At 44.9% G+C, this 26,303-nt stretch overlaps 2 protein-coding genes and 1 long non-coding RNA gene across 6 annotated transcripts in view; 2 read left to right on the top strand and 1 right to left on the bottom strand.

The window, feature by feature from the left end:
* The window catches only part of LOC137435608 (palmitoyltransferase ZDHHC7-like), a 64,003-nt gene extending 54,307 nt beyond the window's left edge, over positions 1-9,696 (bottom strand). For 3 of the 4 annotated variants that reach the window (XM_068129528.2, XM_068129527.2, XM_068129526.2), the window contains exons 1-3: positions 9,222-9,685; positions 2,064-3,350; positions 1,790-1,914 (exon numbers count right to left, since the gene is read on the bottom strand). In XM_068129528.2, coding sequence (XP_067985629.1) covers positions 1,790-1,914; positions 2,064-2,279 — 341 coding nt within the window. In that variant the 5' untranslated portion in view covers positions 2,280-3,350; positions 9,222-9,685. Of the gene's footprint in view, positions 1-1,789; positions 1,915-2,063; positions 3,351-9,221 lie in introns of all 4 variants that reach the window. The other variant, XM_078784154.1, reaches the window with a different exon arrangement.
* A 597-nt stretch (positions 9,697-10,293) lies between these two features.
* Positions 10,294-18,446, top strand: COG8 (component of oligomeric golgi complex 8). The gene is made up of 5 exons (XM_068129522.2): positions 10,294-10,798; positions 12,254-12,327; positions 13,359-14,241; positions 16,920-17,088; positions 17,647-18,446. Exons 1-5 carry the CDS (start codon positions 10,346-10,348, stop codon positions 17,967-17,969), a joined length of 1,902 nt encoding a protein of 633 aa, XP_067985623.1. The 5' UTR covers positions 10,294-10,345; the 3' UTR covers positions 17,970-18,446.
* Positions 18,447-19,780: 1,334 nt separating this feature from the next.
* On the top strand, positions 19,781-22,372 carry LOC144893591 (uncharacterized). Its single transcript, XR_013624503.1, has 3 exons — positions 19,781-20,143; positions 20,790-20,842; positions 22,074-22,372. It is a non-coding gene; the product is annotated as an uncharacterized LOC144893591 (long non-coding RNA).
* Positions 22,373-26,303: the final 3,931 nt, after the last annotated feature.

Raw genomic sequence — 26,303 nt, 5'->3', positions numbered from 1 at the left:
TCCTTCATTTCTCTTTTCTCCCACCTCTGGAACAAACTCCCACACTCTCTTCAATCCCTCTCCTCCCTCCAGGTCTTTAAAACATCTGTTCACCACCATCTCTTATCTTCCCCCATCCAAAAACTTGATATTTTCTACCCCCGTTAAAACGCCCCAGATCCGCCTCGGTGAATCCCCAGCTTCTTTCCTGGGGTTCCTGGAAGTGTTAATTTGCTTTGTACAGTGTACCCGTTCTTCCTCCCCCAAGCCTCCCACCTCCACAGATCTATCGGCGTGCTTGTTCTCTTCCGTTGTGCTAGTGTGCTTCCCTCTCCCCCCTCTTGTCTCCCACTCCCTTCATTGCATGTTTTGTGTGCCTGTGCATGTTTTTCATGTGCAATGTGTTAGCTCTTACACGAGCCTCGATTCTGTATACAAAAAAACAAAAACAAAACATAATAATAAAAAAGGTATGCGCTTTATCAAGTGCTGTTCTCGTTAGATTTTGGTACAGCCTCCCCACCCCCATGCCCCCCCCCCCCCCCCGAATGCAGATCCGGCATAACAGTGGGATCAAAACGTAAACTGGTCATCCTGCCCGAGTTCTATTTATTCCCCATTTTACAGCTTTATTTTCAATGATCACCCATTTTTGTTATTTTTGAAACCTAATAACCTGTTTATAAATGTCCCGTTCAAAGAGATGTAAGAATATGAGATGTAAGAATATGGAAAGAGTATGCTCAACAGATCCAGACTTTGTTCTTCGGTAAAAATGACTTGTTTGTCTGTCGGGCTTTGGATTCCTTTTTTTTTAAAGCTTCAAACCTTAAATATTGGCAAAGACCACTCTGGTGTTAAATTGCAGAAACCAACAACGTCGAACGTGTACTTTGTGCAATGATTGAATTGGGGATGGAGTCGGGTGAGTGGAGAACCGGTACGTACATCTAAAATCCTCCTCTTGACCTACAAAGCCCTCCATAACCTGGCCCCATCCTACCTGGCTGACCTCCTCTCCAGACACACTCCCACCCGCAACCTCCGCTCTGCTGGTACCAACCTCCTGACCCCCCCCCCCCATCCGGACCAAATTCAGATCCTGGGGGGACAGGGCCTTCTCCATCGCTGCTCCCACCCTCTGGAACTCACTACCTCACACCATCAGAGACTCCTCACTCACCACATTCAAAACATCACTCAAGACCCACCTGTTCAGCACTGCATTCAACATTCAACCCACAGCATTTAACCCCTGACTATCACTTCTCCTTCTCCCTCCTTTTGCTTTAAATATTTCCCTATTGATTCTTGTCTTTTTGCAATTGTTGTTTTCATGTTTTGTTGTGCATTATGTTTTGCACTCTGTCAAAGCGCCTTTGGGCTTCATGAAAAGCGCTATACAAAATAAATGAATTATTATTATTATTATTGTGAGTGTTCGGGTTGGAGGCGAGTGAGAGCAAAGGTCAAACACTCTGATATATTTGCATATGGTATACAATGGTGCCCCGAGAATCTTGCACGGCACATCAAAACAACATTGTTCCTTAACAAAATTACTTTAATGAATAAAAAGAAGTCCTGCATTAACCTTAGACCAAACCACACGAGTGCCTCACATCCATTTTCTTCTCACAATTTGCTTTCCAACTTCAACTTCCTGCTTGCGCAAGCTCTGTCCAAGCATCATCGCTCTCCCATTATGGTATTAAGATGATGCATCGATAAGGAAGGAGGAATGGGAAATTCAGAATGCCTGGAGAGTATGACGAAATACTAAAACACGATGAATTGGCCGAATACACACCTGCAGTGATGTGCCCTCTCTGGTTTGATACTCGAACACTTGGCACACTTGTACACAACCTGCCCGGGCTGCAGTCTCAGGCTTTCGATGTATGCAGGTGTTGCATTTCCCAGCGGCACAGCACCCTAGTCGTACAGCAGAAGAGAGCTCGTCAATCCCAAAAGCACACCGCAGAGTGGCATATCCATCTCAACAGTACAAAATGGCAGACAATCCTGTCTAATGCCGAAACACAATACACCCAACCTGTTTTACCCAGTAACGAGTCACTTACAGGATTGGTGAGCATAGTGCGCAGGTGAGAAGCGAGCGCGAGGCAGGAGACTGCAGCGAGAAGTACACCGTTGAGCCGCCCGTACCAAGCATTCATATAGGGCCAGAGCATGATCACCCCGACCACAAACCAAGCATATGCGACAAGTACCCATGTGAGTACACCACATGCTAGGCCACACCCATCCCGGATGAGCCAACCCACTTGACGGCCCATCGCTGTTGGCAAGATGATATGCCAGTAGAAAGGTGATGGTGTAGCTGAAGTTGAAGCGTGTGCCTTTTATACTTTGATGTTCAAAAGATGTGGCCTTACAAGTTTGTAAAGAAAAACCAAGTATGCAGAAAATGTGTGACAGATCATCGTTACTGAGAGAGGATAATCTCTCATGTTGTTTCAAAACGAGTTATGTTGCAGTATGGAGGGTTTGGAATGGAAAAGGAAGGCATGCGAGATGTAGATATCAGATAAAGTGTGGAGTGAGTAGGACAGATACAGTGAAAAGCTAGTGACACCAGCAGTGGGAAAAGGAGGACAGCCTAATGATGGTAAGGATAGAGAGGGAACAAAGTGCGATAGGGAGAGTGGAGAAGGGGGGGGGGGGGTGAAGAGGGGGAATGGCAAGGAGTGCTGGGGAGTGAGAGATGCCAAGGAGTGGGGGAATGAGGGATGCTGAGGAGAGTGGGAGAGTGAGGGATGCTGAGGCGAGTGAGGGATGCTGAAGAGGGCGAGGGAATGAGGGATGCTGAAGAGAGTGGGAGTGTGAGGGATGCTGAGGCGAGTGAGGGATGCTGAAGAGGGCGAGGGAATGAGGGATGCTGAAGAGAGTGGGAGTGTGAGGGATGCTGAAGAGGATGAGGGAATGGGGGGTGATGAAGAGAGTGAGGGCGCAAGATGTGATAAGGAGAGTTGAAGCGAGGAATGGTGAGGAGAGTGGGGGAGTGAGAGCGCTGAGGGGAGTGAGAGCGCTGAGGAGAGTGTGACAGTGAGGAGCGCCGAGGCGAGCGGGGCAGTGAGGAGAGCGGGGGAGAGAGGGGCACTGAATAGAACGAGGTAGTGCGAAGAAGAGTGGGGGAGTGAAAAGGGTGGAGGAGTGAGGTGTGATGAGAGTGGGAATGTGAGGGGTTATGTGGAGAGCGGGGGAGCGAAGGGCCGCTGAAGAGATCGAGGAGACGGGGGGGGGGGGGAATGGGGGTTGCAATGGGATTGAGGTGCAATGTGGGAAATTAAAATAGGTCAGCTGTGATCGAGTCACTTGGTATTCCAACCGAGTGGCCCACCATCATTCTGAAATGAGAACAAAGTAGGGGAAAGGTGGCAGCACAATGCATGGAGGTATGAGGACATCAGTGAAGGATTATTCATACAAATATGTATCCATGGTTTGAAAAAGATGAAATAAGGGATTAAAGCACAAAACAAATTTGAAATTATAAAATACTTTAATGAAGTGTTCCAAGGCAAGAGAAGGAACAAGTGAATTGAAAGATAGGATTGATATGAAACCTGATATCTATGTGAGGGTATTTGCAACTGATGACCAATTGTACCTTTGACAATGGACAATGTAATTCAATCCTATTGTCAACAAATACATTGATTCTAATCATTCACGCATATTATTACAAGGCCTACATCATATCCTCTGTAGCTCTTGCACATTTTCATTATTATTATTATTATTTTTTCTCTGTCTCTGTCTCTACCCAGTCATACAACACTAGAGTTTAGCGAACTCGGTTTGAGCGAAAACTATCGTGATTTGAGGATACGTGCTCACATGACCGCATGGCGCCATCTTGTTGTTCATCTTCTCCAAGCGAAACGATAAATCATGTGCATGTCATATTTACATCTCGCAATCATAATTTTCATTCTGGAGTCGGTTTTGGGGTGTAAAAGATACTGTGCTGTGCAGCAAGGGTAGTTCCAATCAATCAGACAAAGGAAGGAAAATGCATCTTTATCCTCATGATCCACAAAGGAGGAAAATATGGAAAAGTAAAAGTTCGTAGCGTGGAATGGAAAGCCAACAACGACTCATTTCTGTGGGGAGTGTTGAGAATAACAAGAAGAAAAAGACATAAAATGTCATAGCCCCCCCGTGGTTTTCGTAATTTTGCTGTACTGAGTTAAAGGCTGTCAGTCTGCCATCTTTGTTCAGATTACAAAACAAAATCTTCTGCACAAGTACACTCATGTATTGTATGTATTTGTGCCAAGATTGAACAAAATCGGTCCAAGCATATCAGATAAATGGTTGGGGACACTAAGTAACAAATTGGCCGCCAGGCGGCCATCTTGGATCTGATACAACAACAACATGCATTTTAAGGCCATTTTCCCTGCTAGAGCGGGGGTTAGCCTTGCAGTCCCCATGACAATCTTCTCCATCTCTCCTTGTTAACCCCCTTGCCCACATTTCTTCTTCCACCATCTTTAGCCAAGTCTTTCTCGGTCTTCCCTGTCCTCTACTTCCTTCTACATTCATTTCCATCACTCTTCTCAACCAGTCACTTTCATCCTTCCTCAACACATGACCAAACCATCTCAACCTGTTCCTCTTCACAGCATCAATCACAGGCTCTATTCCCATCATCTTTCGCAATTCATCATTTGTCTTCCTCTCTCTCAGATACTCCGCACATCCACCGAACCATTCGCATTTCCACCCTTTCCAGCCTTCGTTGCTGCTCTACGTTCATTACCCATGTCTCGCTCCCATAAATCATAACACTTCTCACACATGCAGCATACACCTTTCCCTTCAGCTTCAACGACACTCCCCTCCTCATCAGCATGCCACTCAGTTCCCGAAACTTCTTCCATGCACATCTCACTCCAGCAACCGTTGCAGAGTCTGATCCACCTTCTCCATTCAGCATGTCTCCAAGGTAACAAAATGTTTTCACACCTTCCAGCTTCACGCCGTCTCCAAGATCCAACTCAACATTTCCTCCATCTGCAGCTCCCTCTGTGCACACCTTACATTTGAATGTGGCTGCCACACTGGTTAATGACCCTCTCAGACCACTACATTTTTGATGAACCCACTCAGCGCACATTGTACATTGAATGGAGTTCACTCCAACACCCTTCCTGCACACAGCACATGGCCACTTCCCAGTTCTTTCCACCTCACCACATGCTTTACCACTTGCCATCACCTTCGCTTTACGATCTTGGATCTGATCTCGAAAGAAAATGGCGTGCATATGTAAGCCATCATTCATTGTCTGTCTGCCAAGTTTGAACAAGATCGGTAAATTCATGTCCGAGAAATGGTTTCGGACGTGTTTAATATCAGGTTTTTTACAACTAATATGGCCGTTAGTCTACCAGTCGGCCATCTTTGATCAGATTGCAAAGTAAAGTGAGGTGCATATGTATGCCATCATGTACCATGGTTGTGCCAAGTTGAACAAAATTGGACCATGCATGTCCGAGAAATAGTTGAGGATGTGTTCAACATCACGTTTTTTTTACAACAAGAATTGCCGCTAGTCGGCCACTTTTGATCGCAACTCAAAACAAAATGATGTGCATATTTATACCATCATGTATTGTTTTTGTGCCAAGTATGAACAAAATACTTAATTGAAGCACCTTTGGCAGCGATTACAGCTTTGAGTCTTCTTGGGTATGTGTGTATCAGCTTGGCACATCTTGATTTGGGGAGTTTCTCCCATTCTTCCTTGTAGATGTGCTCAAGCTCTGTCGGATGGGGAGCGTCGGTGAACAGCAATGTTCAAGTCTTTCCACAGATTCTCAATGGGATTTAAGTCTGGGATTTGGCTGGGCCACTCAAGGACTTTCACGTTCCTGTTCTGAAGCCATTCCAGTGTTGCTTTGGCTGTATGCTTGGGGTCATTGTCCTTTTGGAATGTAAATCTTCGTCGCAGTCCAAGGTCTTTTGCACTCTCAAACAGATTCTCCTTAAGGATTTGCCTGTATTTGGCTCCATTCATTGTTCCTTCTATTCTTACAAGTCTCCCAGTCCCTGCCGCTGAAAAGCATCCCCATTGTATGATGCTGCCACCACCATGCTTCACGTTAGGGATGATGCTTGATGGGTTCCGAGATGCGCTGTGCTCGGTTTCCACCAGATGTAGCACTTTCCATTTAGGCTAAAGAGTTCAATTTTCATCTCATCAGACCACAGAATATTTGCTTCAGGATATGTGCCATGTGCCTTTTTCTCAGGAGTGCCTTCTGTCTGGCCCCTCTCCCATAAAGCCTAGATTTGTGAAGTGGTGCAGAGACTGTTGTCCTTCCGGCAGGTTCTCTCATCTCAGCCAAGGAACTCTGTAGTTTTGTCAGAGTGGTCATTGGGTTCTTGGTCACCTCCCTGACCAAGATCCTTCTTGCCCGGTTGCTCAGTTTGGTCAGACGGCCAGCTCTCGGAAGGGTCTGCATAGTTCCATATTCTTTCCATTTCTTAATGATTGAGCTCATTGTGCTCTTGGGAACTTTCAACACTAGAAATTGTTTTATACTCTCCACCAGATGCCTCCTCACTATTCTATCTCAGAGTTCTATAGACAGTTCCTTGGACTTCATGATAGAGTTTCTGCTCTGACATGCACTGCCAACTGTGGGACCTTATATTGAAAGGTATTTCTTTTGAAATCATGTCCAATAAATTGAAATGGCCACAGGTGGACTCCAATCAAGTTGCAGAAAGATCTCAAAGATGATCAAAGGAAATAGGATACACTTTAGCTCAATTTGGAGTGTAATACCAAAGGGGTTGAATACTTATTGACTCGAGACATTTCAGATTTTCATTTTTAATTATGTTGTAAGAAATTCTAAAAAAAATATTCCACTGACATTATGGGGTATTATGTGCATAATATCAGTTACCAAAAAAATATCAATTTAATCCATTTTAAATTCAGGCTGTAACAACAAAATGTGAAAAAAGGCAAGGGGCGTGAACATTTTCTGAAGGCCCTGTGTACAGCATATACACACAAACCTACTACGAGGAAGACTTCAACAGCCCCATTACTGTATTGCCAATTATTGTGGGGTGGCCCAGGGAAGGTTTTTGCGTCAAGCCTTTCACGAACTGGCCGGCCAGGTCTGACATTCGACCCGGGGGTGATTTGGGCAGCAATTCTGGAATTTAGTCAGGGTGCCAGGGATAACTCGCCTACTCTTCACAAAAGTCACGGGATCTTTAACGTCCACCAGTTATTAGAGGCACTCAATGGTAAGGAAGCTAACAAATTTACTAGCCTCTTGGATATATATGTATATATTGTTGTGGAAATGGCTCCCATGGGTAATAATGCTTAGAATAGAGCAGTTGTTTCATTCAAGTGAATGTCCAGCAGAAAGGTAAAGTAATTAATTGTGATATCATATATGTGTTTAGCAATATGATAGCCTGGGTTTGAATCCTGACCAAGCTATAAACTGTCACCTCAGTATTTCACAGGCAAGGTGATTCAATAATGTGTATACCCTCATTCGGGTGAACGTTAAGCAGGCGTCCCATTTGCTGACACTGGCCTGGTGTTGGCTTAGCGGTTAGGGTGCTGTCTTGGGATCTTAGGATCCTGGGTTCGAATTCCAGTCGATCGCTGAATTAACGCCAGGGGGGTTGATTCAGCCTGTCATCCTTCCACAGTCGGCAAATTGAGTACCAGTTCACTGGTAATTCCCTGTGTGTCGCAAGAGGCGACTAACAGGGTTGGCGGCAGGAAGGGCATCCGGCCATAAAACATTGCTTCAAAAAAGGGGACCACGGTGCATGAAAAAGGCCAACCCCTGCTCTGCGGGGAAAAATGGCCTCTAAAGGTGGTTCCATTTGTTGACACTAGTTGGTGGATGTTAAAGATCCCACGGTGTCCTTCGCGACGTCATGCTTGGCTGGCCAGTTGGTGAAAGACTTGAAACAAACTTCCCTCGGCCAATCCCCACATAACGTGGGAATAATTGTGGTCGTTAAAGAAGAAGAATATTAATACACCGCCATCCGCATGGTATGCACATACACCTGACCAGCTCTCTCTGGCGCCCCCTACGGGAGCAGGTGTTTCTAGTCGTTTGACAAGAAAGATCACACTGGCCACAACCTGTGACAAAATCAGGTAACGGGCCGTTTGGGAAACGTGCATTTAAAGCACTCTTTAAAGATGAACAGTGTGATTGGGAAACACACATTTAATACGGTATTAAAAATTAACTTGACTCCTCAAATCCATGTCACCCTCCCCACTGTTGTATCAGAATCAGAACGAGCCGATTCGTCACACGTTCACGGATTGTTTAACCCCAAAATGGGGCCGTTCAATAATTATGAAACGCTTATTATTAATTTTTTTTAGTAATTTACGTAACGTAACACTCAATTACGTAACATAACGCTTGATTACCGTGCGTTCTGACATACCATGCTTTCCGACAGGCTCCATTAAACCTTAGTATTATTTGACGTATGATTAGATTTTCTGGGGGTCCCTCATCGTGACCAAGACTCGACCAAATGGAAATCTGGCGCAACAAACCCAGGGAGTGTATAATCAGCAGAGGCCTACAGTCCTAATGTGTTAGGCCCACCAGAAAACAAAGATGGCGGCCATATAATTTCGTCTTGGTGCTATGGTGGGTGGAGTCAAGCGAGATATGTGGGCTTGGTCCAGCAGCTGTCCGACCAATGGATGCACAATAACAGCATGGAAAAGCTCTTGCAGACCTGTGAAATGCCACAGGTAAAAATATTCTACGCCCCGAGAGCCTGGTTCAGAAGAAGAAGAAGAAAAAAAAAAAAAAGGAACTCCCATGTAAATTGTGAATTTAAAGTCTGTGGAATCAATTTCAAGTTTATTTTCTGTGTAACCAGTTTCCACTTGTCGTTCCCTGCCCGTTTCATTCCCGAATGAATGATACGAATTCAATCACCTCCACCGGACTACAAGTCCTTTGGCTTCCTTGCATTTAATACTAATACGGTAGTTAATAAAAATAATTGTCATTCAAATTACGACTCAGTTATTCTACAACATCGGGTTGATGACATTAGGTCATCGTATGATCATACTAATACTATTACTATTCGGTCCTAATAAAACATTCAATCTCAGCCATAAACCCAGTGTAAATGTTTGATCCTCTCGCTGAGGTAAAGTCCGATCCGCAATGACTCACCAATGATCCAGAACGCACGTCCATTGGTCCCAGCACGTGGAGACAAGGAGTGTATGGCGAGCGAGCTCAGACACAGACAAAAACAGACAATCGGCACACCCCGATCCCAACGCATCAGCTGATTGGACCTTTGAACACCTTCGGCCGGAAAAAAGTGACCAGGTAACAGTTAAACATGCCCATTTCACATCATTACGACTCGTAAAACCCAAACGGTTCACTAATGCCCTTGATCAGAAACATACATTTAACATCCTTAACAGACCGACAAACATAAATATACACAAATAAATAAAAACGTATATGCCACTCTCATCGCTAGGGTGAATTACGAAGGAACATACACCGCCCAAGTAATCAAGTTGCAATTGCCGCTAAATTTACTTCGTCTTGAAATATTTTCACGACGATGCACTCGCACCGCCCAACATCTTTGTCCGGAATTCCTTCTCGATCGAAAGACGTCTTCATCCCTGTCACGCCCAGTTTTTCCCAAACAGTCGCTCCGGAGCTTGTCACGCTTTTCATTCGAACATCAAATTGTGAGGTATTCCTCGAAGTCATCATTGAACATAAAATCGAAAATAATTTGCTCGTCATGAGGAAGCTGACAAGATAAGCTCACTTTTTAAAAATTGATCAAAAAGTGAATTTTAAAGGTAACTACATCTTTCGACGTATTGACAATACAGCACGGTAAAGCCCAATGATGTCACTGATTTGTCATTAAGGTTCAAACCTCCGGCTTTATTTTCGTTCCACGACTACCTTATACAACACTTCAATAATTTGTTTTTCGTTCTTTGTAAAAAAAAAATCAATTATTTGCTTTTACTTTTCTTTTTTATGTATAGCAATAAGTGCTCTTACAACTACAGTATAGAGTGCGAATTTAAATTAAAGCTTTCGAGGTGTATCATTGCTCCTTTGCCTAGCTCGGCTAGACTTCTCCCTCTTACTTTGGCAAAATCTAGCTGCGTGGTGATTGATATTATAAGGGGAGAATTAAAGTTAACGATATGAAGTGAGTACATATATATATATATATATTAATATAAAAAAATCATGGTTCAGAGAATCCCTGAAAAAGACGATACAAGTTCAAGTTGTATGGAAATTGGAAAATGCGCATTTCAATGGCGGGTGTTAACGTGGATGGCGGAAGTGAGAGCCAATCGGGCAATATTGGAGACCTGTTGGAGTCACTACGCGTTGCCTTCCCGTCCGAATCATGTTTTCAGAATGCAGCGTGCGCCTCGTACGTGTCCGAGCTCGCTGCGCACGGAGTGGAGCGTTTGCGCGGGGAGCCTGCTCGCCTGACCGCCGAGTCGGCCAAAACGGCGAAGCAGACCCGGGACATCGCCGGACAGCACTACAGGACGTTCATCCGTGCGGCCGAGTGCTCGGCGGGCGTGCTGCAGGACTTCGTGCTGGTGGAGCGCCGGCTCCAGGCCGTGCTGGAAGCACTTCCGGGCCTGGCTGGGCGCTGTGAAAACCTGGGCTCTCAGGGGCAGGAACTGTGCCGGAGGCGTCGTGTGAACTCCCTGGCCTTGGCTCGGCATACGCATCTCCTAGAGGTTTGTTCTGTTGCCTTCTACACGTTACTGGTCTCGCCCCAAAGGGAATTGTTTGTTTGCGTGTCCTTCCGCACGCAGAACAGAACAGAACTGACTGGAAAAAAATAAAATACCAACAACAACAACACCACCTTGGCCATTATTTATTTGTACAAGATTGAGGCTCATGGAGGAGCAACGTGGGTATGAACTGATAGTTGGGCAGTAGTTTGTCACAAGCAAGGGAATGAAGCAATGAACCAATAGGAAAAGAGGAGGGAGGGGGAGGGCACAGTAACCTGCAAATAAGAGGGTTAGGTGGGGAAGGGTTAACGGAGGTGCAAATGACTATGGGAGGGGATGGGGGAATGACATGAGATGGTGGTCGTGCACAACCTGCTTAAATTCCTGTAGGAAACGGTGGATTGAACATCCTCGGGAATGCGGTTCCACAAACGTGAGACGAGGTGTGTGATCTGCCTAAATTGAGAGGTTAACCATGGGCTAAGGCTTGTAATAGAGCTGACTGACACACACACACACACACACACACACACACAAACACAAACACACACACACAAACATAAATGTGTTTTTTGGTCCTGGCAGGGTGTCACAGTCACTCTCCCCACTATAGCACTGGCAGGCTTTTGAGATACGGGTGAAGGCCTTGTCCGTTGGGTAGTTCTGAGTTGTCAAGGAAAGACTTTGAGGATGCCGAGTCTGCACCTGGCATTGGAGGCTAGCTTTCCTCGGTGGTCAGCCCAGGAGATTTCATGGCTGATTGCCCAATTTATCCACAAGTTAATTTCATTCCATAAATGTGGATTATGTCCAAGTTGGCCACATCTGTTCCTGATGGGAATTTTTGCCCGCATCGAGATCTTCTGCAATCTATATCATTCATTCAAAGACGTTTAATAAAATTGCATCACGTGCGCACACATTTGCATAGCATTGAAATCGGGTTATTTAAAAAAAAAAAATATCCATAATCTCTGGATTATAAAATTTCTTTTTGATCCATAAGGGGGTCTCGATCTGTAATTGGTGTGAAAGGAGTCACGCACACAAATACACGCAGGATGTGCATCGTTACACGCCCCGTCTCGTTTAATTAAATAATGATGTGCAGCATTTGTGTGTACAGAAACAGTTGCGATGTTTGGATCCACCCGAGCTGTTTTTGAAAAATTGTCATATTTACGTTTAATCGACTTTATTTAATTGGAGATTTCAAACGAGTTTGTTTTCAACGCGTTAACATAGACTGTGATTACAGTGTTGTTAAAGACTTCCGGTATCCTAAGAGCAGAGATTGTGATTGGCCATGAAAGGACGAAATGAATGCTGGCTTTCCAACTCGATGAATCGTTGCCAATGATTCATTCTCTTATAGGCCTAAATTAAGCTTTCTGTGTAAGCTTGCTCTGGAATTATTTGAGTAACAGCTCTTGTGATGTCTCATCCTCGTAGGTGTTGGAGATCCCACAATTGATGCATACATGTGTCCGTAATGGCTACTACGATGAAGCCCTGGAACTCATTGGGTGAGTCGGTTGGGAATTCTGCCGGTGACCCGAAATGCTGGGATAAATGAGCGGTATCGATACATGACTTTTGAAATGACGTAATCCGCCACAGAATGCTCGGCGAGCATGCACTTAAACCCCGGGCAAAAAACTGCCTTGGGGCCAGGGACATTTATCATGCATGCCAGATTAGGATTGTTACCTAAAATGGCACATAAAGCATCTAAAATAAGCTGAAAATACTTGGAAAAGTACCTGAGAGAAAGCGGTGTGCCTCTGTACAACGAAGGATTTTGAGAACTTTCTGATCAACTCGCCCCAAAGTTGATACCTTGCATCCTGTATTGCAAAAAACTCCCGACGATGTGGACCCATGCAAGGCCTGTGGACAGGCAGCTTCGACGCTACCTTCCAGATCATCCCCGTCAATGAGTGGACTTTGAACCTTGTGGGATTACCTTGTGCGAACATGGTAGCCTTGGTGATTTATTTAATGGGCGTCTGCAATTGGAAAGACGATGATGCCATCCTTATCAACATTCAGGGAGACTTCCAGAGGGAGACGCCATATCCATTTTAGGTGCTAGTGAACACCGAGGGGAAGGTCATACCTGGGGCTTGTCAATTCACAGGGTAAGTTTAAAATTATGATTGGGAGGAAGGGGTGGGTGACGGCACTGGGAGTTGTATGGGCTGGGAAGGCCATTATAAATATCTGTTTTTTGTTTGGTTCCAGGGCCACAAGAGAATAATACTGGATTAAAGACTATTTTAATGACAGATTTTGAACTGGCAACAGCAGATTAAAAGAGCTCGGCGAGCAGAACCAAGATGGTGTAAACACACGTGCGCAAAAGGCCTCGTTAACATTAAGCCATCATTTTGAAAGTTGCGTATTGTTAAAGGATAGACTTGACAACTTGTGGAGCTTCACTCATTCACTACAGGAGCTCTGGTTTCTATCCAAGACTGTTTTCTCATGTTCAGTGCTTACCCTAATATACACCCCCCCCCCCCCCCCCTTATTTTCTCTTTCACCTTTTCCCCAGCTACGTGAAGCGCCTTGAACGAAAGCACTCCTCTGTTCCTGTGATTCAAGGAATCGTGGTTGATGTCCGTGCTTCGTCCCAACTTTTGCTCTCCCAGCTCCTGCAGCAACTCCGAGGCCCAGTGACTTTGCCCGCCTGCTTGCGTGTCGTGTCCTATCTCCGCCGCCTCGATGCCCTTCGTGACACAGAGCTCAGGCTGAAGTTTCTGCAAGTGCGCGATGCTTGGCTTGAGGCAATGCTGTCTGCAATTCATCATGAGGACCCTCACCAGCACCTGGTGAAGTCAATAGAAGCTTGCCGAGTGCACCTTTTTGACATTGTCACGCAGTACCGGGCTGTTTTCGCCGATGACGAGGCAGGCGATAGTGCACAGGCCACGGCTGTGTTCCATGGTTGGATGTCACGCCGTGTGCTTTGCTTTTTGTCGACCCTTGAGGCCGGATTAAGGGAGAGTGGGAGCAGCAATAGTGGTGGAGCCAGGCCTGACTCTCTGCTTGAGCAGTGCATGTACTTTGGCCTTTCACTGGGACGAATTGGTGGAGATTTCCGTGCACTTCTCGCACCGATGTTTCAACGACTTGCGTATGAGGCTTTCGACAAGGCCGCTGCCTGGGCGTTGGAGTCTTTTATAGATGACATGCATGGGTTTACACTTTTAGCAATACCAACTGGACTTGGTCACATGGGTGATGCACAGCCAGATGTAGGAGAGACAAAAACCATGCCAACAATAACGCTACAACCACCCTTAAAACTCATCGACTTCCCACCACTCGCTTGTTTTGTAAATGGATTGCTCACAGCTTTTAATGATCTTCGTCTCTGCTGCCCTATCGCTCTTGCTCATGATGTGAGCGTCTGTGTACAGGAAGTATTAGAAAAGGTGAGTCAGATGTGCATTATAATTGCTTGCTTACTTTATTTATTTACCAGCAAATACCACCCGTCGCTTTGCTGATGGAAATGCTAAAACATTAGGGAGAGAGGAGAGAAAAGGGGGCGATAGAGAGAGAAAAGGGGGAGAGAGAGAGAGAAAAGGGGGAGAGAGAGAGAGAGAGAGAAAAGGGAGAGAGAGAGAGAGAAAAGGGAGAGAGAGAGAGAGAAAAGGGAGAGAGAGAGAGAGAAAAGGGAGAGAGAGAGAGAGAAAAGGGAGAGAGAGAGAGAGAAAAGGGAGAGAGAGAGAGAGAAAAGGGGGAGAGAGACAGAGAGAAAAGGGGGAGAGAGAGAGAGAGAGAAAAGGGGGAGAGAGAGAGAGAGAGAGAAAAGGGGGAGAGAGAGAGAGAGAGAGAAAAGGGGGAGAGAGAGAGAGAGAGAGAGAGAGAGTGAGATGAGATGAGTAGAGTACTCTCGAGGATGAGGAGTGTCGGAGCGTGAGAAATGGAGCAAGAAATGGGGGTATGGAGAGCGATGCCTCACCACACGTTGCTATATACTCCAGGTGGGAGGAAGTGGGGATGCGAGGAGTGGGAGAGTGGAGGGGGAGGTGGGAGTGTGCGGAAGTCGCTTAAAAAATTGAGTGGAAATTTTTCAGATTAAATGAATTAAAATATTATTTAATATTTTCCAATTCTCTCAAGTTCACTTGTCCTGTTGCTTTACTCCTTCTAATCCTCCCATTATGTCAATCTTTCTTTTAATTCGATCTTTATTTAAATTTATTCTGCTTTCCTAATTTCGGAGATTTCCCCCGCAAAAATCCCAGGTACGCCGTGGGAGCCTTCGCGACGTTCCTGCTGGTTAATTATATTCGTTGCCCTCAACGAAGTTGCGTCTGATGGGATTTTGTAACAAACTTGGTATAGGTATATATGATGCAAAGATGAATTGATGATATTATGGCATCAAGAGGTCAGAGGTGTCATGTCAGGTAAAAATGTGATACTTGGAAACAGCTGAATGGATTTAAATCAGACTTGGTGCAAGTATGTGTCCTGATGTAATAATGTGGGTGGAGGCATAGCGGCCGATGTCGCAACGTCAGAGTGGCGTTCTAGTTTTATACACGGTGTAAGGATTGCAATGGAGCTGACACACACACATTTGCACACACTTGCACACACTTGCACACACTTACACATATATATATACCAACGAACCAAACGTTAACAGCCACTGAGCTTGGGGAAGGTGCCGTTCCCTCCCGGAGTACGCTGGGTACCAAAAAACGTCGTAATGGCGCCGCCTTTCTCATCACACTCAGTGGAGCATTTCCTCCTCCCCATGGATGCCAACTGACAGGGATTGTCTTTGCTCTATCCTTTTAAATGCTGAATGTCAAGCAAGGAAACAGCATGTACCATTTTCAAGTCTTTTGTATGACTCGAACCGGTCCAATCCGGATGGGTGTTTTTTCGGAGACACCATCCATCTCCTTACTGGATGGCTGTTGACTCTCTTCAGCTCTTCTGCCCTTTGTCAGGGGTTGTTTTTAGTCCTGGCAGGGTGTCACCAGTCACACTCCCCATTAGCAAAGCCAGTGAGGGGTGTCAGTTTAGTCGCCGACAACCCGACCATGCGCCAGGTCGCACTGGGTTACATGTTACCAGTCACAGTCACAAAAGACTGACCTGACAGGGAAGTGTTTTATGAACTCTCTCGTTTTCTATGTTCACGCTCGATGGGATCCTCAGGTTATATGTGAGCGTTATTTCCTTGTTTTCAATGTTTGCTTTTGGTTTATGTTCCATGAGAGGGTCCTGACCTACTGGCCTAGACGGGTTGGCAAGATGGCCTAGACGTATGCACGCTCGCCTTTAAGCTGTGTAACCTGGATTTGAATCCCAACTCAGCTACAAACTGTCATCCTGATTTTCTACAGGCAGGGTGAATAAGCGACGTGTGTGCCGTCCCCGGGATGGACGTCCTGTCTGCTGGCTTTAGTTGTTTGCCCTTCAACATCCCATGGTGTCCTTCGTGCGTGAAGAGTAGGCGAGCTATCGCCAGCACCCGGAATGAATTAAAAATTCCTGCTTTTATTGCCGAGAAGGAAATGTCGAATCGGCCAGTACAACCCTTGTCAAGAAACTGCTTTGGCAGCACCATCTCTGCATTACTCCCGTTTAGTTTCCCCCAACTAACAACTTGCGACAAGATTATATCTAAGGTTTATTTTGACTTGTACTTGTACTTTATTTTCTCGTCGGTTAATGAATTAATTTTCTCTTCGGTTAAGTTTGGGCAAGTTTTACATTTGTAAATCCCACATTTGCACATCCTAGATTTGGATAAATGCTCCCCATTGGCAAACCCAGAATGGCCACCTCCTCCAGCCAAGTTATCCGAGTTAGTTTGGCACTGCCCTGCTTCACCTTGACTTTTCCATAATTAAAAGCGATAGTTCTCATGAATTTGAAATGGATAAAAAACAATATAGTGGATTTTGCACTAAAACGCAACTGGTTTTTCAATGAAATACACACACAGACACACGCACACCTGAAGCTGTTGTTGTGGAAGAGAGAAGTGAGGCACATTGGAAGTTTATTTTGTATTTTGGTGAATAAAGCATACTGTACTCGTTTCCTACTGGAAAGCGCACACTGAATTGGTTTGTCGGTGCAGGTGACTTTCACCATCGTGGATTTCCACCGTTCCGAGGCGCCAACATTCAGCCAAGGTGAAGAGGACCTTTTCACCACGTTCTGCTCGACGTACATTCAACAACTTTTGCCTTTCCTTGATCGTTGCTTGCAAGCTCTCTTCCCTCCCGGCCAGATAGCGCAAGCACTCGGTACGACGACCACCACCTTGTGGTGCCCTCTTCTTTCTGAAGCACTGCTTTTTATTTACTTGCATTGTTTTTAGACTCGTGGGGGAGCTTGTATGGAAATCGTTTGTAGGACGGACATTGGTAGACGTCGGTGTACTTGAACGTGAATTGCAAGGATATTGGTGGACGATGGGCAAACGCGTGATGTATTGGAGTTGGTCCTGGGTTCACAGCATCTCGAGCCCAGGGGTTTGTTGGGAATGCCATGACTTTTAAATTGTGGTTTAGTTGAACTCTGATGTGGATTAATTTTATCTGCCATCTTTGTTGCCAAAAATGATTGAGGGAGGGAAGATTCTTGTATTCTTCCTTTTACTGTCACATTAATCCACAAAACCAATTTGCCATGCCTACTCTGCTCAACACGTGGTGGGTGTTGAAGCCCTCAGGGCAACTCTAGGGGGGCACTGACATGCTATCACTGAAAAGTGGTGCCACTAACAATTCCCCGACCTGTAAATGAGGACAAGACCTTGTACAAATGGGCTGACCGTTAACTTTTTGTTTATCTTTGTGCAGGTGTACCGATGACCCGATTGCCCCACTATATTTGCCTCGGCCGCCTTGACATTCCTGCCCTGGTGAGCCCTATATCTGAATTCTTGCCGCCAATGGGAACAGAACCCACCACGTCGCCCGAGTTGGAGACTCCACCGTCCATTTCTCCTCACACCAACGAGCAGGAGTCAAACAGGCGGGACTCGAACCCTGGTTCTCTTTGTGAAGCGGAGAGCGGTCGTGTGTCGCCTGGAAACTGGGACGTTCCCGGGCTTGCTTTGGAAAGCGAATCGTTGGCAGACATGAATGTCGTTGAGGATGAGGTTAAAGATGACACAAGGTAGAAAACACATTGATTTGACAAATCTCTTGTCATGTTGAACAGAAACTGTAGCCGGACCAAAAATTTGTTTCTTCTTCCTCTTCTATTGTCTCCGTTGTCATCCCGTCGATAGAAGCTTCTGAAGAACGGGCCGGACGCTTCCACGGTTTTCGCTGATGTCCGGCCGGGTTTGTATCGGACTTTACACTTGAGACTTTGGGAATGGTGGGTGTGCTTCGGTACTCTTATAACCGATGGATTCCTTGTATGCAGACGCGCTGCTGGGATGTTGCCAAAAACATCGAACGACTGTTGCTTAGGCCTGTTTTTTGGATTGACCGAATATTGGGTACCCTTGGATGAAATGTTGGTTTTTTTCTTTCTTTTAATTTCAGTACTTTTTCCGTTTCCATTGGTCCTACTTTTTATTTTGTTGCACCTCCAGAGCGGAAGCCTTTGCCCATGTGGAAATCTGTGCGAATAAAGATGATACACGATTGATCGCCTGAAAGAGAGAAATTAGGACACATCTTTGCAACAGACATTTTCCAGTAATCAAATAACGTCTTAATCACGTACAACAACAACAACAACAACAGGCATTTTAAGGCCATTTTCCTTGGGTTAGCGGGGGTTAGCCTTGCGGTCGCCATGACAATCTTCTCCATTTTGCCCTATTTTCTACATCTCCCCTTGTTACCCCCCCCCCCCCCCCTTGCCCCCATTTCTTCTTCCACCATCTTTAGCCAAGTCTTCCTCGGTCTTCCCCGTCCTCTACTTCCTTCTGCATTCATTTCCATCACTCTTCTCAACCGGTCACTTTCATCCTTCCTCAACAAATGACCAAACCATCTCAACCTGTTTCTCTTCACAGCATCCATCACGGGCTCTATTCCCATCATCTTTCGCAATTCATCATTTTTCTTCCTCTCTCTCAACGATACTCCGCACATCCACCGAACCATTCGCATTTCCACCCTTTCCAACCTTCGTTGCTGCTCTACGTTCATTACCCATGTCTCGCTCCCATAAATCATAACACTTCTCACACATGCAACATACACCTTTCCCTTCAGCTTCAACGACACTCCCCTCCTCGTCAGCACGCCACTCAGTTCCCGAAACTTCTTCCATGCACATCTCACTCCAGCAACCGTTGCCGAGTCTGATCCACCTTCTCCATTCAGCATGTCTCCTAGGTAGCAAAATGTTTTCACACCTTCCAGCTTCACACCGTCTCCAAGATCCAACTCAACATTTCCTCCATCTGCAGCTCCCTCTGTGCACACCTTACACTTGAATGTAGCTGCCACACTGGTTAATGTCCCTCTCAGACCACTACATTTTTGATGAACCCACTCAGCGCACATTGTACATTGAATGGAGTTCACTCCGACACCCTTCCTGCAGGGTGTCGGATGTACACGTACAATGGTGTACATACATGTACACGTACATCCTTCCTTTTAATCACGTACATTGGTGCATCTTCATTTCGTGCTCAACTGCTGCAAACGTGTGTGCTTACATGTGATACAAAGTGAGCAAAAAAGTTGGAATGAACATTAGTTGTCATTATCATCATCATCTGAATGATTATATTGGCAGGAGGCACGATACCTGGATTGAAGGAGACGCACCATTTCGGATCAATTCCCAAGGGGGTTGCACCACCCCCCCCCCCCCCCCAAAAAGCTTTGGATCCCTACTCGTCCTATATTTACCAACAAATTGCTCTGAAACCCTTTTCCTTTTCCTCAATGATCCGCAGGATCACTCGGTCTTAGATTTTTCTTATTCCTGGTGTGGAAGGTCAGATGACTTGTTTATTTATTGGGATAACCTCTGAACTGTCGAAGCTTAAATTGTATCACCGGTTTAGTCAAATCGACCAACCTGGTCTGGTAGAGCATCAGCGTAGTGGGTACTGCTCATGGGGTATGCCATCCTCAAGGCGATGTTAACCTAGTTGCATCATTTGTTTGCGCTTGCATGTGGATATTGAAATGTCTGACTCTTAAGAGCAGGCCGTTGTGTTCTGCTGTCCAGAGAACCGGCGAGAAGGGCAAGGCCAGGTGCTAACTTTGCAGAAATGATGAAAGCCGATGTGACACTCCATTACCAGAATGGTGTAGAGATGGGTGTGGAATTCTCATCATCATGGAGCAGTTTGGAATGCCGCAGGATGGCCTGGAGGTATGCACATTCCCCTCTCAGCTGTGCAGCCTGTGTTCAAATCTCCTTTTTGTGAACCTGCTTGTACAAGCTCTCTAAAAGTCGCCGGTTATTTCCATCGTGATCGACGTGCCAGTTGGACCACTCACAAACATCTCCGTTGTGACTAACTCGTCACTTATAGAGACTTCTTTCATGGCCGGTACTGCTGCCAGCCGTTGCCTAATTTCAGACTTTGCAACATTTTTATTCAATTAAATTCCCCCTTTGCCCCTCCCGGGCGACCAAACAAGCTCATCTCTGTGGTCTTGGGTATCCAATACAAACAGGCTGTCACTTCTATTGCACTTTAGCGGACTCTACCAAGAGATGTATTGAAAAGAGGATTGCGCAGACTAAATCCTGTCCATCATGAAAATGTTTCCTGCATGAGTAGATTTCTATTTATTTATTTTTTCATTTAAAAACCTTCTAAAGATTTTTGTGAATGTCTTTTGAAATTGCCTCGACCCTCTGCATCATTCGCTATGATCAAACTAAGGAATTTAAGACATGTTCCACGTCCGGGCCATGGTGTACTCGGCGGCGTTTGATGTCATTCGTTTCACCACTTTTACCTCCGTCAACCTTGTGTTTTCACCCCCTGTCTGTGTCTGTTTGTGAGCAGGATATCTCGAAACGTTATGGACGGATTCGGAGGAAACCTGGTGGACGAGTTGGGTGGGTGACGAGGATGAATCGATTCGATTTGGGTGAAGGTCCGGATCTGAGAATTTTTATGCCTCCGCCGACGAAGTCGCCAGAGGCATTATGTTTTCGGGTTGTCCGTCCGTCCGTCCGTACGGGCTAAACCTCGTTTTTCTCAGCAACCACATGTCCGATTGAGACGAAACTTTCAGGGTAGGAGTGACACTCATGCAGAATGTTTTTATGATAATTGTGACATCATAGGTCACGTGGTATTGCAGCCATCTTGGATGAAAAGCAAATAATTAAAAAATTATTTCTCAGAAACCGCTGAATGGAAAAATTTGAAACTTGGCACGTTGTCAAGTACTCCCAATGGGGAACAAAAGTTTGGTAATGATGACAGGTGAAGTGAAGTGGTATACCAACCAAAAATGTTTTAATCCAATTCCTTATCCTAAAAATCTGAAATTGCATGCACATGATCTATGACCCATTTGTATTGAAGTATAAATTTTATGACATCATAGGTCACATGGTTTGGCAGCCATATTGGATTGAAGGAAAATATGAAATAATTATACCTCTGAAACCGCTCACCTTATCGATGCGAAATTTTATGAATATCATCGAAGAGCATTGTTGCATATAGTTTGAAATGATGTCAGAGGTCATGTGGTTTGGCAGCCATCTTGGATAGAAAAACGAACATCCGATCAACACTAAACTTCACAAACGTGATCCCCTACCCATACATATGCAGAGTGTACATTTTTAAGTTCATATGTCACGTGATGTGGCAGCCATATTAGCTTGAAAGCCGATATATAAAAAAATCCCTTCTCTGAAACCGCTTCACCGATCGATGTGAAACCTGTCATGGCTGGTGAAAATGTGATACTTGAAAACAGCTGAAGGGATTTAAATCAAACTTTATTTTTAGGACAGTGAACGAGGGCATCTACCCGCTGTGGAACGATGTGGTCCAGTCACATTGCTCTAGTTTTAAAGTGATTCTTCAGCATTCAGAGATAGGACCAAACATGATGTAGGGCATATTTCAGAAAGTTGTGGATGGATTATAGCAAAACTTGGTGTACGAGTTGAGTGGGTGACAAGAGGTAGTTGATGAGATTTTGTGGAAGTCCGGATACACATCCGGCCTATGAGTGGGATACAAAACGTAAACTGTTGAGCCTGGCAGTGGTGTGCCCTCTACCAAGTGCCATTTTAGATTTTTTTTTTTTTCTTTTCATTTTTCCAGATCATGGGATCAAATCGTTAAGTCTTTCGATTTGACATCACAACGAGTTGAATGCAAGAGAAACAACCGTCTGCTGCTGCTCGAGTTTTACGAGCAAGAGCTGCTCACGAAGGCAGAAACGCATTGCAGACTACCAGCAATTTTGGGCTGGAAAGTCTCAATTCGCCATTCGTGGATCAAGCTCCATACTTGGGATGTCGTTTGACCCTCCTACAGCTCTCCCCGCCCCGTGTTCCCTATATTAGGGCCTGCTGTGGGACACCTGCCTACGTGGGACGTGACTCCTCTCTCTCTCTCCCTCTCTCCCCCTCATGTGTGGACGGCTTAATTTCCACCTCCACCTCCTCCGAGGTCACCGAGATGGGTAAGAGGTAACGTTTTTCTGTTTAACTTCGAAGGACTTTGTATGTTATAACTTTTCAAATGTTATTATAACTCTCTCCTCTGTTCCTCTTCATTCCTTACCTTGTTTTTTTTTTTGGTGTCTATCTGTTTGCTGCCTCTTCTATTTATTTATTTTTAACCCTCTGTCATCTGCACCTTCCAAGAGCCTCGATCTTGTATAGAAAAAGATAAAGTACGAAAATGATTGTAAATTTAATTGAAAACCAACGATCGATGACGAGTAAAGTTTTTGAGAAAGTACAAATTTGTGCGTTGGGGTTGAAGGGGTAAGTGGGGAAGAGTTGACTGAGATTATTAATTTATTTATTTGTATTTTTTTTAAAGAGCTAAGAGACTTGATGGAATAAAATCGATGTAATTCATGAATCGTTTGTTTTAAAAAGCCGAATGTTTAGACCATTTCTTGAGCTCAAGGTTTAGAATGTCTGACATTTGAGTGACGTTACTCACTCTAGTTGGTGGTATTGCCAAGGCGGTAGGAGGGTATTTCCGCCCATCATCAGGACCAAGCCTTGGGGTATTTTTTTCACTGAAACATTGTTCATTATCACGAGTTAGGTTTTTGAGAATGTTCCAAATTTGGGCTTCGGGGAGGAATGAAGTTTGTGTGTTGTGCATATTACCGGTTATTTTATTTAATTCTCAAGTACAGGGGGCCTTGCTTGTACAGGCAGCCTTCTCGATGTCGGTAATCACCTTTGCGGTGCCCCCCGGCCCCCACCACCCTCATGCGACCTGGAGTGCACCATTAAAGGGTTCTGTGTGTGCTCGAGAAGATGGCGAGGCTGCGCGCACCCCCGTGTGAAATGCATCACTCTCCCCCCAAATTCCACACTCGTGGCCACAAAGACGTGCCGTGTGCACCCTCGTGCTGATGTTTACCGAGCAGAGCGGCCGCTTTGGGCCAAAATCACCGGTCCGGCAGCGGATCTTCAACAAGGCGCTCCATTGATGGGGGAGAAGCCTTGGAGGAGCCATTTCCAAAAAGGCTCATTGAGCGCTTTTATGAGGTAAAGCGGGTGCGGCGCCTTGATGCACAACACGGGCCGTCTCCTCATCATGGCCACGTTACATCGTGGCTGGATCTGTTTGGGGACAGCACAACAGCCCCCACACCCCCTTCATCCCTCCCATCGCCTGTCCTTCCACACCCCTTTCCCAATGTATACCTCACATTCTCCTGCCCCACCACTCCCATATGTACCTCACCCTCTTCACGTCAGTTCCCCCTTTCCCACCATACCTCCCATTCACTACGTACCTCAACCTGTTCACCTGGATCCATCCATCCCCCTCTCATATGTACCTAGACCTCTTCGTCTGAACACCTCCCCTCCCCAAACCCCACTCCTAACCCTTTCCTAATGTACTTCGCCCTCTTTGTCTGGCTTTCTCCCAATCTTTCCCACATATACCTTCACACTTGGCTTGATTCCTTCCACCGCCCCCATTGCCTTCCCAATGTACCTACCCTTCCCCGTCTGTCTTTCTGCCTACTCCCTCCCAACACTTATGTAGTTCACTTGGCCGATCCCAAAATAGGATATCACGTTTTTGTTTTTTTTTCTTCCTTTTTTTTTTTGAGGCGACCAGTAAATCTGATGCGATTGTAGAGTTCAGATTCAGAAAATTACATCACAAACCATTCACCGACGTTTATACGTCTTGCATCTACGCTTCGTCAGAAAACTTCAATATCTTCATATGTGTTCTTCCCACCCCCGCTCCATTTCCATAACAAACATACATTTCATGTGCTGCACGATGTTGTGATTTAAAATGTCAATTGGCTTTTATTTCTATGTGTGTGTGTATATATATATATGTGTGTGTATATGTATGTGTGTGCCTTGGCAATACCACTAACTAGAGTGAGTAACGTCACTCAAATGTCAGACATTCTAAACCCGGAGCTCACGAAATGGTCTAAACATTCGGCTTTTTAAAACAAACGATTCATGAATATATATATAAATATATTTTAAATAAATATATATATAAATATATATATACATGTGTATATATATATATATATATATATATATATATATATATATATATATATATATATATATACACACGCACACACACACATTTTAAAAATATTTATATTTTATATATTTATATTTTATATATTTATATTTATATTTTGTATATTTATATTTTGTATATTTATATTTTATATATTTATATTTTATATATTTATATTTATATTTTATATATATATTTATATAATATAATTATATATTCTACCATATAAAACAGTGTGTTTGTGTGTCTGTCCCCCTTACATCCATAAGGATAGGTCGTGAAGGCTTTGAGTAGTGCTTTTGGAGGGATTTGAGTGGGGGGGTTTAATGGGGAATTTTTGAACACGACGTCTGTGTCGACTGGTTAAAACACCTAAAGACTCTGAGGACCCAAAATACCCCGAGGACCCCAAACACCCTGTGGACTGTTACAGATACAAAAGACCATGAATACTTACATGTAGAGGACCCCAAGACCCAAAATATGCCAAAGACCCAAAATACCCTGTAGACCCATAAACGTATTACTTACTTTTTCTTAATTTTTAGTAAGTTACTTAAAAGTAAGTTACTAAACTTACTTTTTCCACATGTGAAATTTGCATTTATGTTTATTTAAATTATACAATGGACTACAAAATGTAAATGTTTCATGATATTTGTTATGTTATATCACCTTTATCTATCAATATTGTTGAAATGAAGATCAAATAGCTGTATGTTGAAAAAGTCAAAACTTTACATGGGGTGTACTTACTTTTTCACATGACTGTATATATATATATATGTATATTATATTATTAATATATATTATATATTGTTACAGACGTGGCTTGGATGTTATTTACCGAGCGGTTTTGGTATGACCACGTCTGCACAAGTTACCCGATTATACCCGAACGTTGACTAATCGCGCTACGCTAGGTCAATAAAGGAAAAGGACACCCGGCTGGGATTAAAATGACACGACACCCAGGGTTCAGTTCTCAAGACCTCCGGAGGAGATTATATTAGGGCGGAAGGTCAGATTACAGGGACGAGAGGTACAGCATAGAAAGACAAGCACTTAGACACACTCTTATATTATTCCCAACAGACGACAGATAAACGGGACAAAGCTGACTCACACGGGGATTGATGGAAAGGACAGGCGGGTAGCGATGGCTCCAGGTGCACCTGGGCTCAGGGCAGAATCGACCCGATCCGGTCCAGAGATGCGGGAGGTCGCAGCGCTCGGATGGCGTCTTGTCTGCTCAAGCTGGGGGCGCATCTCACGTCACGTCCGCTACGTGGCCGCGTATATCCGGCGGGGAGTGACACGCCCTCGGCTCGTTAGCTCCGCCTCGTGGAATCGGCACGTTGCTTCTCATTGGGTGCGTGCGGGGGGGTTTACCAGGCTCCGCCCTTGACGAGGAGCTGACAGCCAGCCCCTTTGTGGTAACCCCGTGGAGCGCATGGTCTGGAGCGCATTGTCAATGGCGGCTAACCGAGCCGGTGTGAGGACGCACACTCCCCCCGCGCAGCGTCGTTGTTGTTGTAATTGTTGTTGTAGTTGTAGTTGTTGTTGTTGTTGTTGTTTGGGGAAGAAGATGGAAGGAGGTATGGGAAAGGTCCTAAACTCACTACTGGTGCCATATAATCACATTCTGGTGCAACGAAGAGTCAGAATTAATGGAAAGGAGTCCTTAACTGACATAGACTAAGAATAACTAGCAAGATGTCCGAAAGTTGTCTACGTGTGATGCGGTGGACCTGGGCACGACATTTAATGGGGGAAAAAGGGGAAGGTCGGCTC

Source organism: Myxine glutinosa, chromosome 9 (assembly GCF_964187855.1).
Source record: "Myxine glutinosa chromosome 9, kmMyxGlut1.1, whole genome shotgun sequence".
Classification (NCBI taxonomy): Eukaryota; Metazoa; Chordata; class Myxini; order Myxiniformes; family Myxinidae; genus Myxine; species Myxine glutinosa.
The sequence above is the reverse complement of the archived record's forward strand: the minus strand, read 5'-3'. Positions and strand labels throughout refer to the sequence as shown.

Coding starts and splice junctions, on each gene's coding strand:
- COG8 (XM_068129522.2), top strand. CDS start 10,346: ATGCGCATTTCAATGGCGGGTGTTAACGTGGATGGCGGAAGTGAGAGC. Junction 10,799..12,253: donor GGCATACGCATCTCCTAGAG/GTTTGTTCTGTT, acceptor TCATCCTCGTAG/GTGTTGGAGATCCCACAATT. Junction 17,089..17,646: donor CCAGATAGCGCAAGCACTCG/GTACGACGACCA, acceptor ATCTTTGTGCAG/GTGTACCGATGACCCGATTG.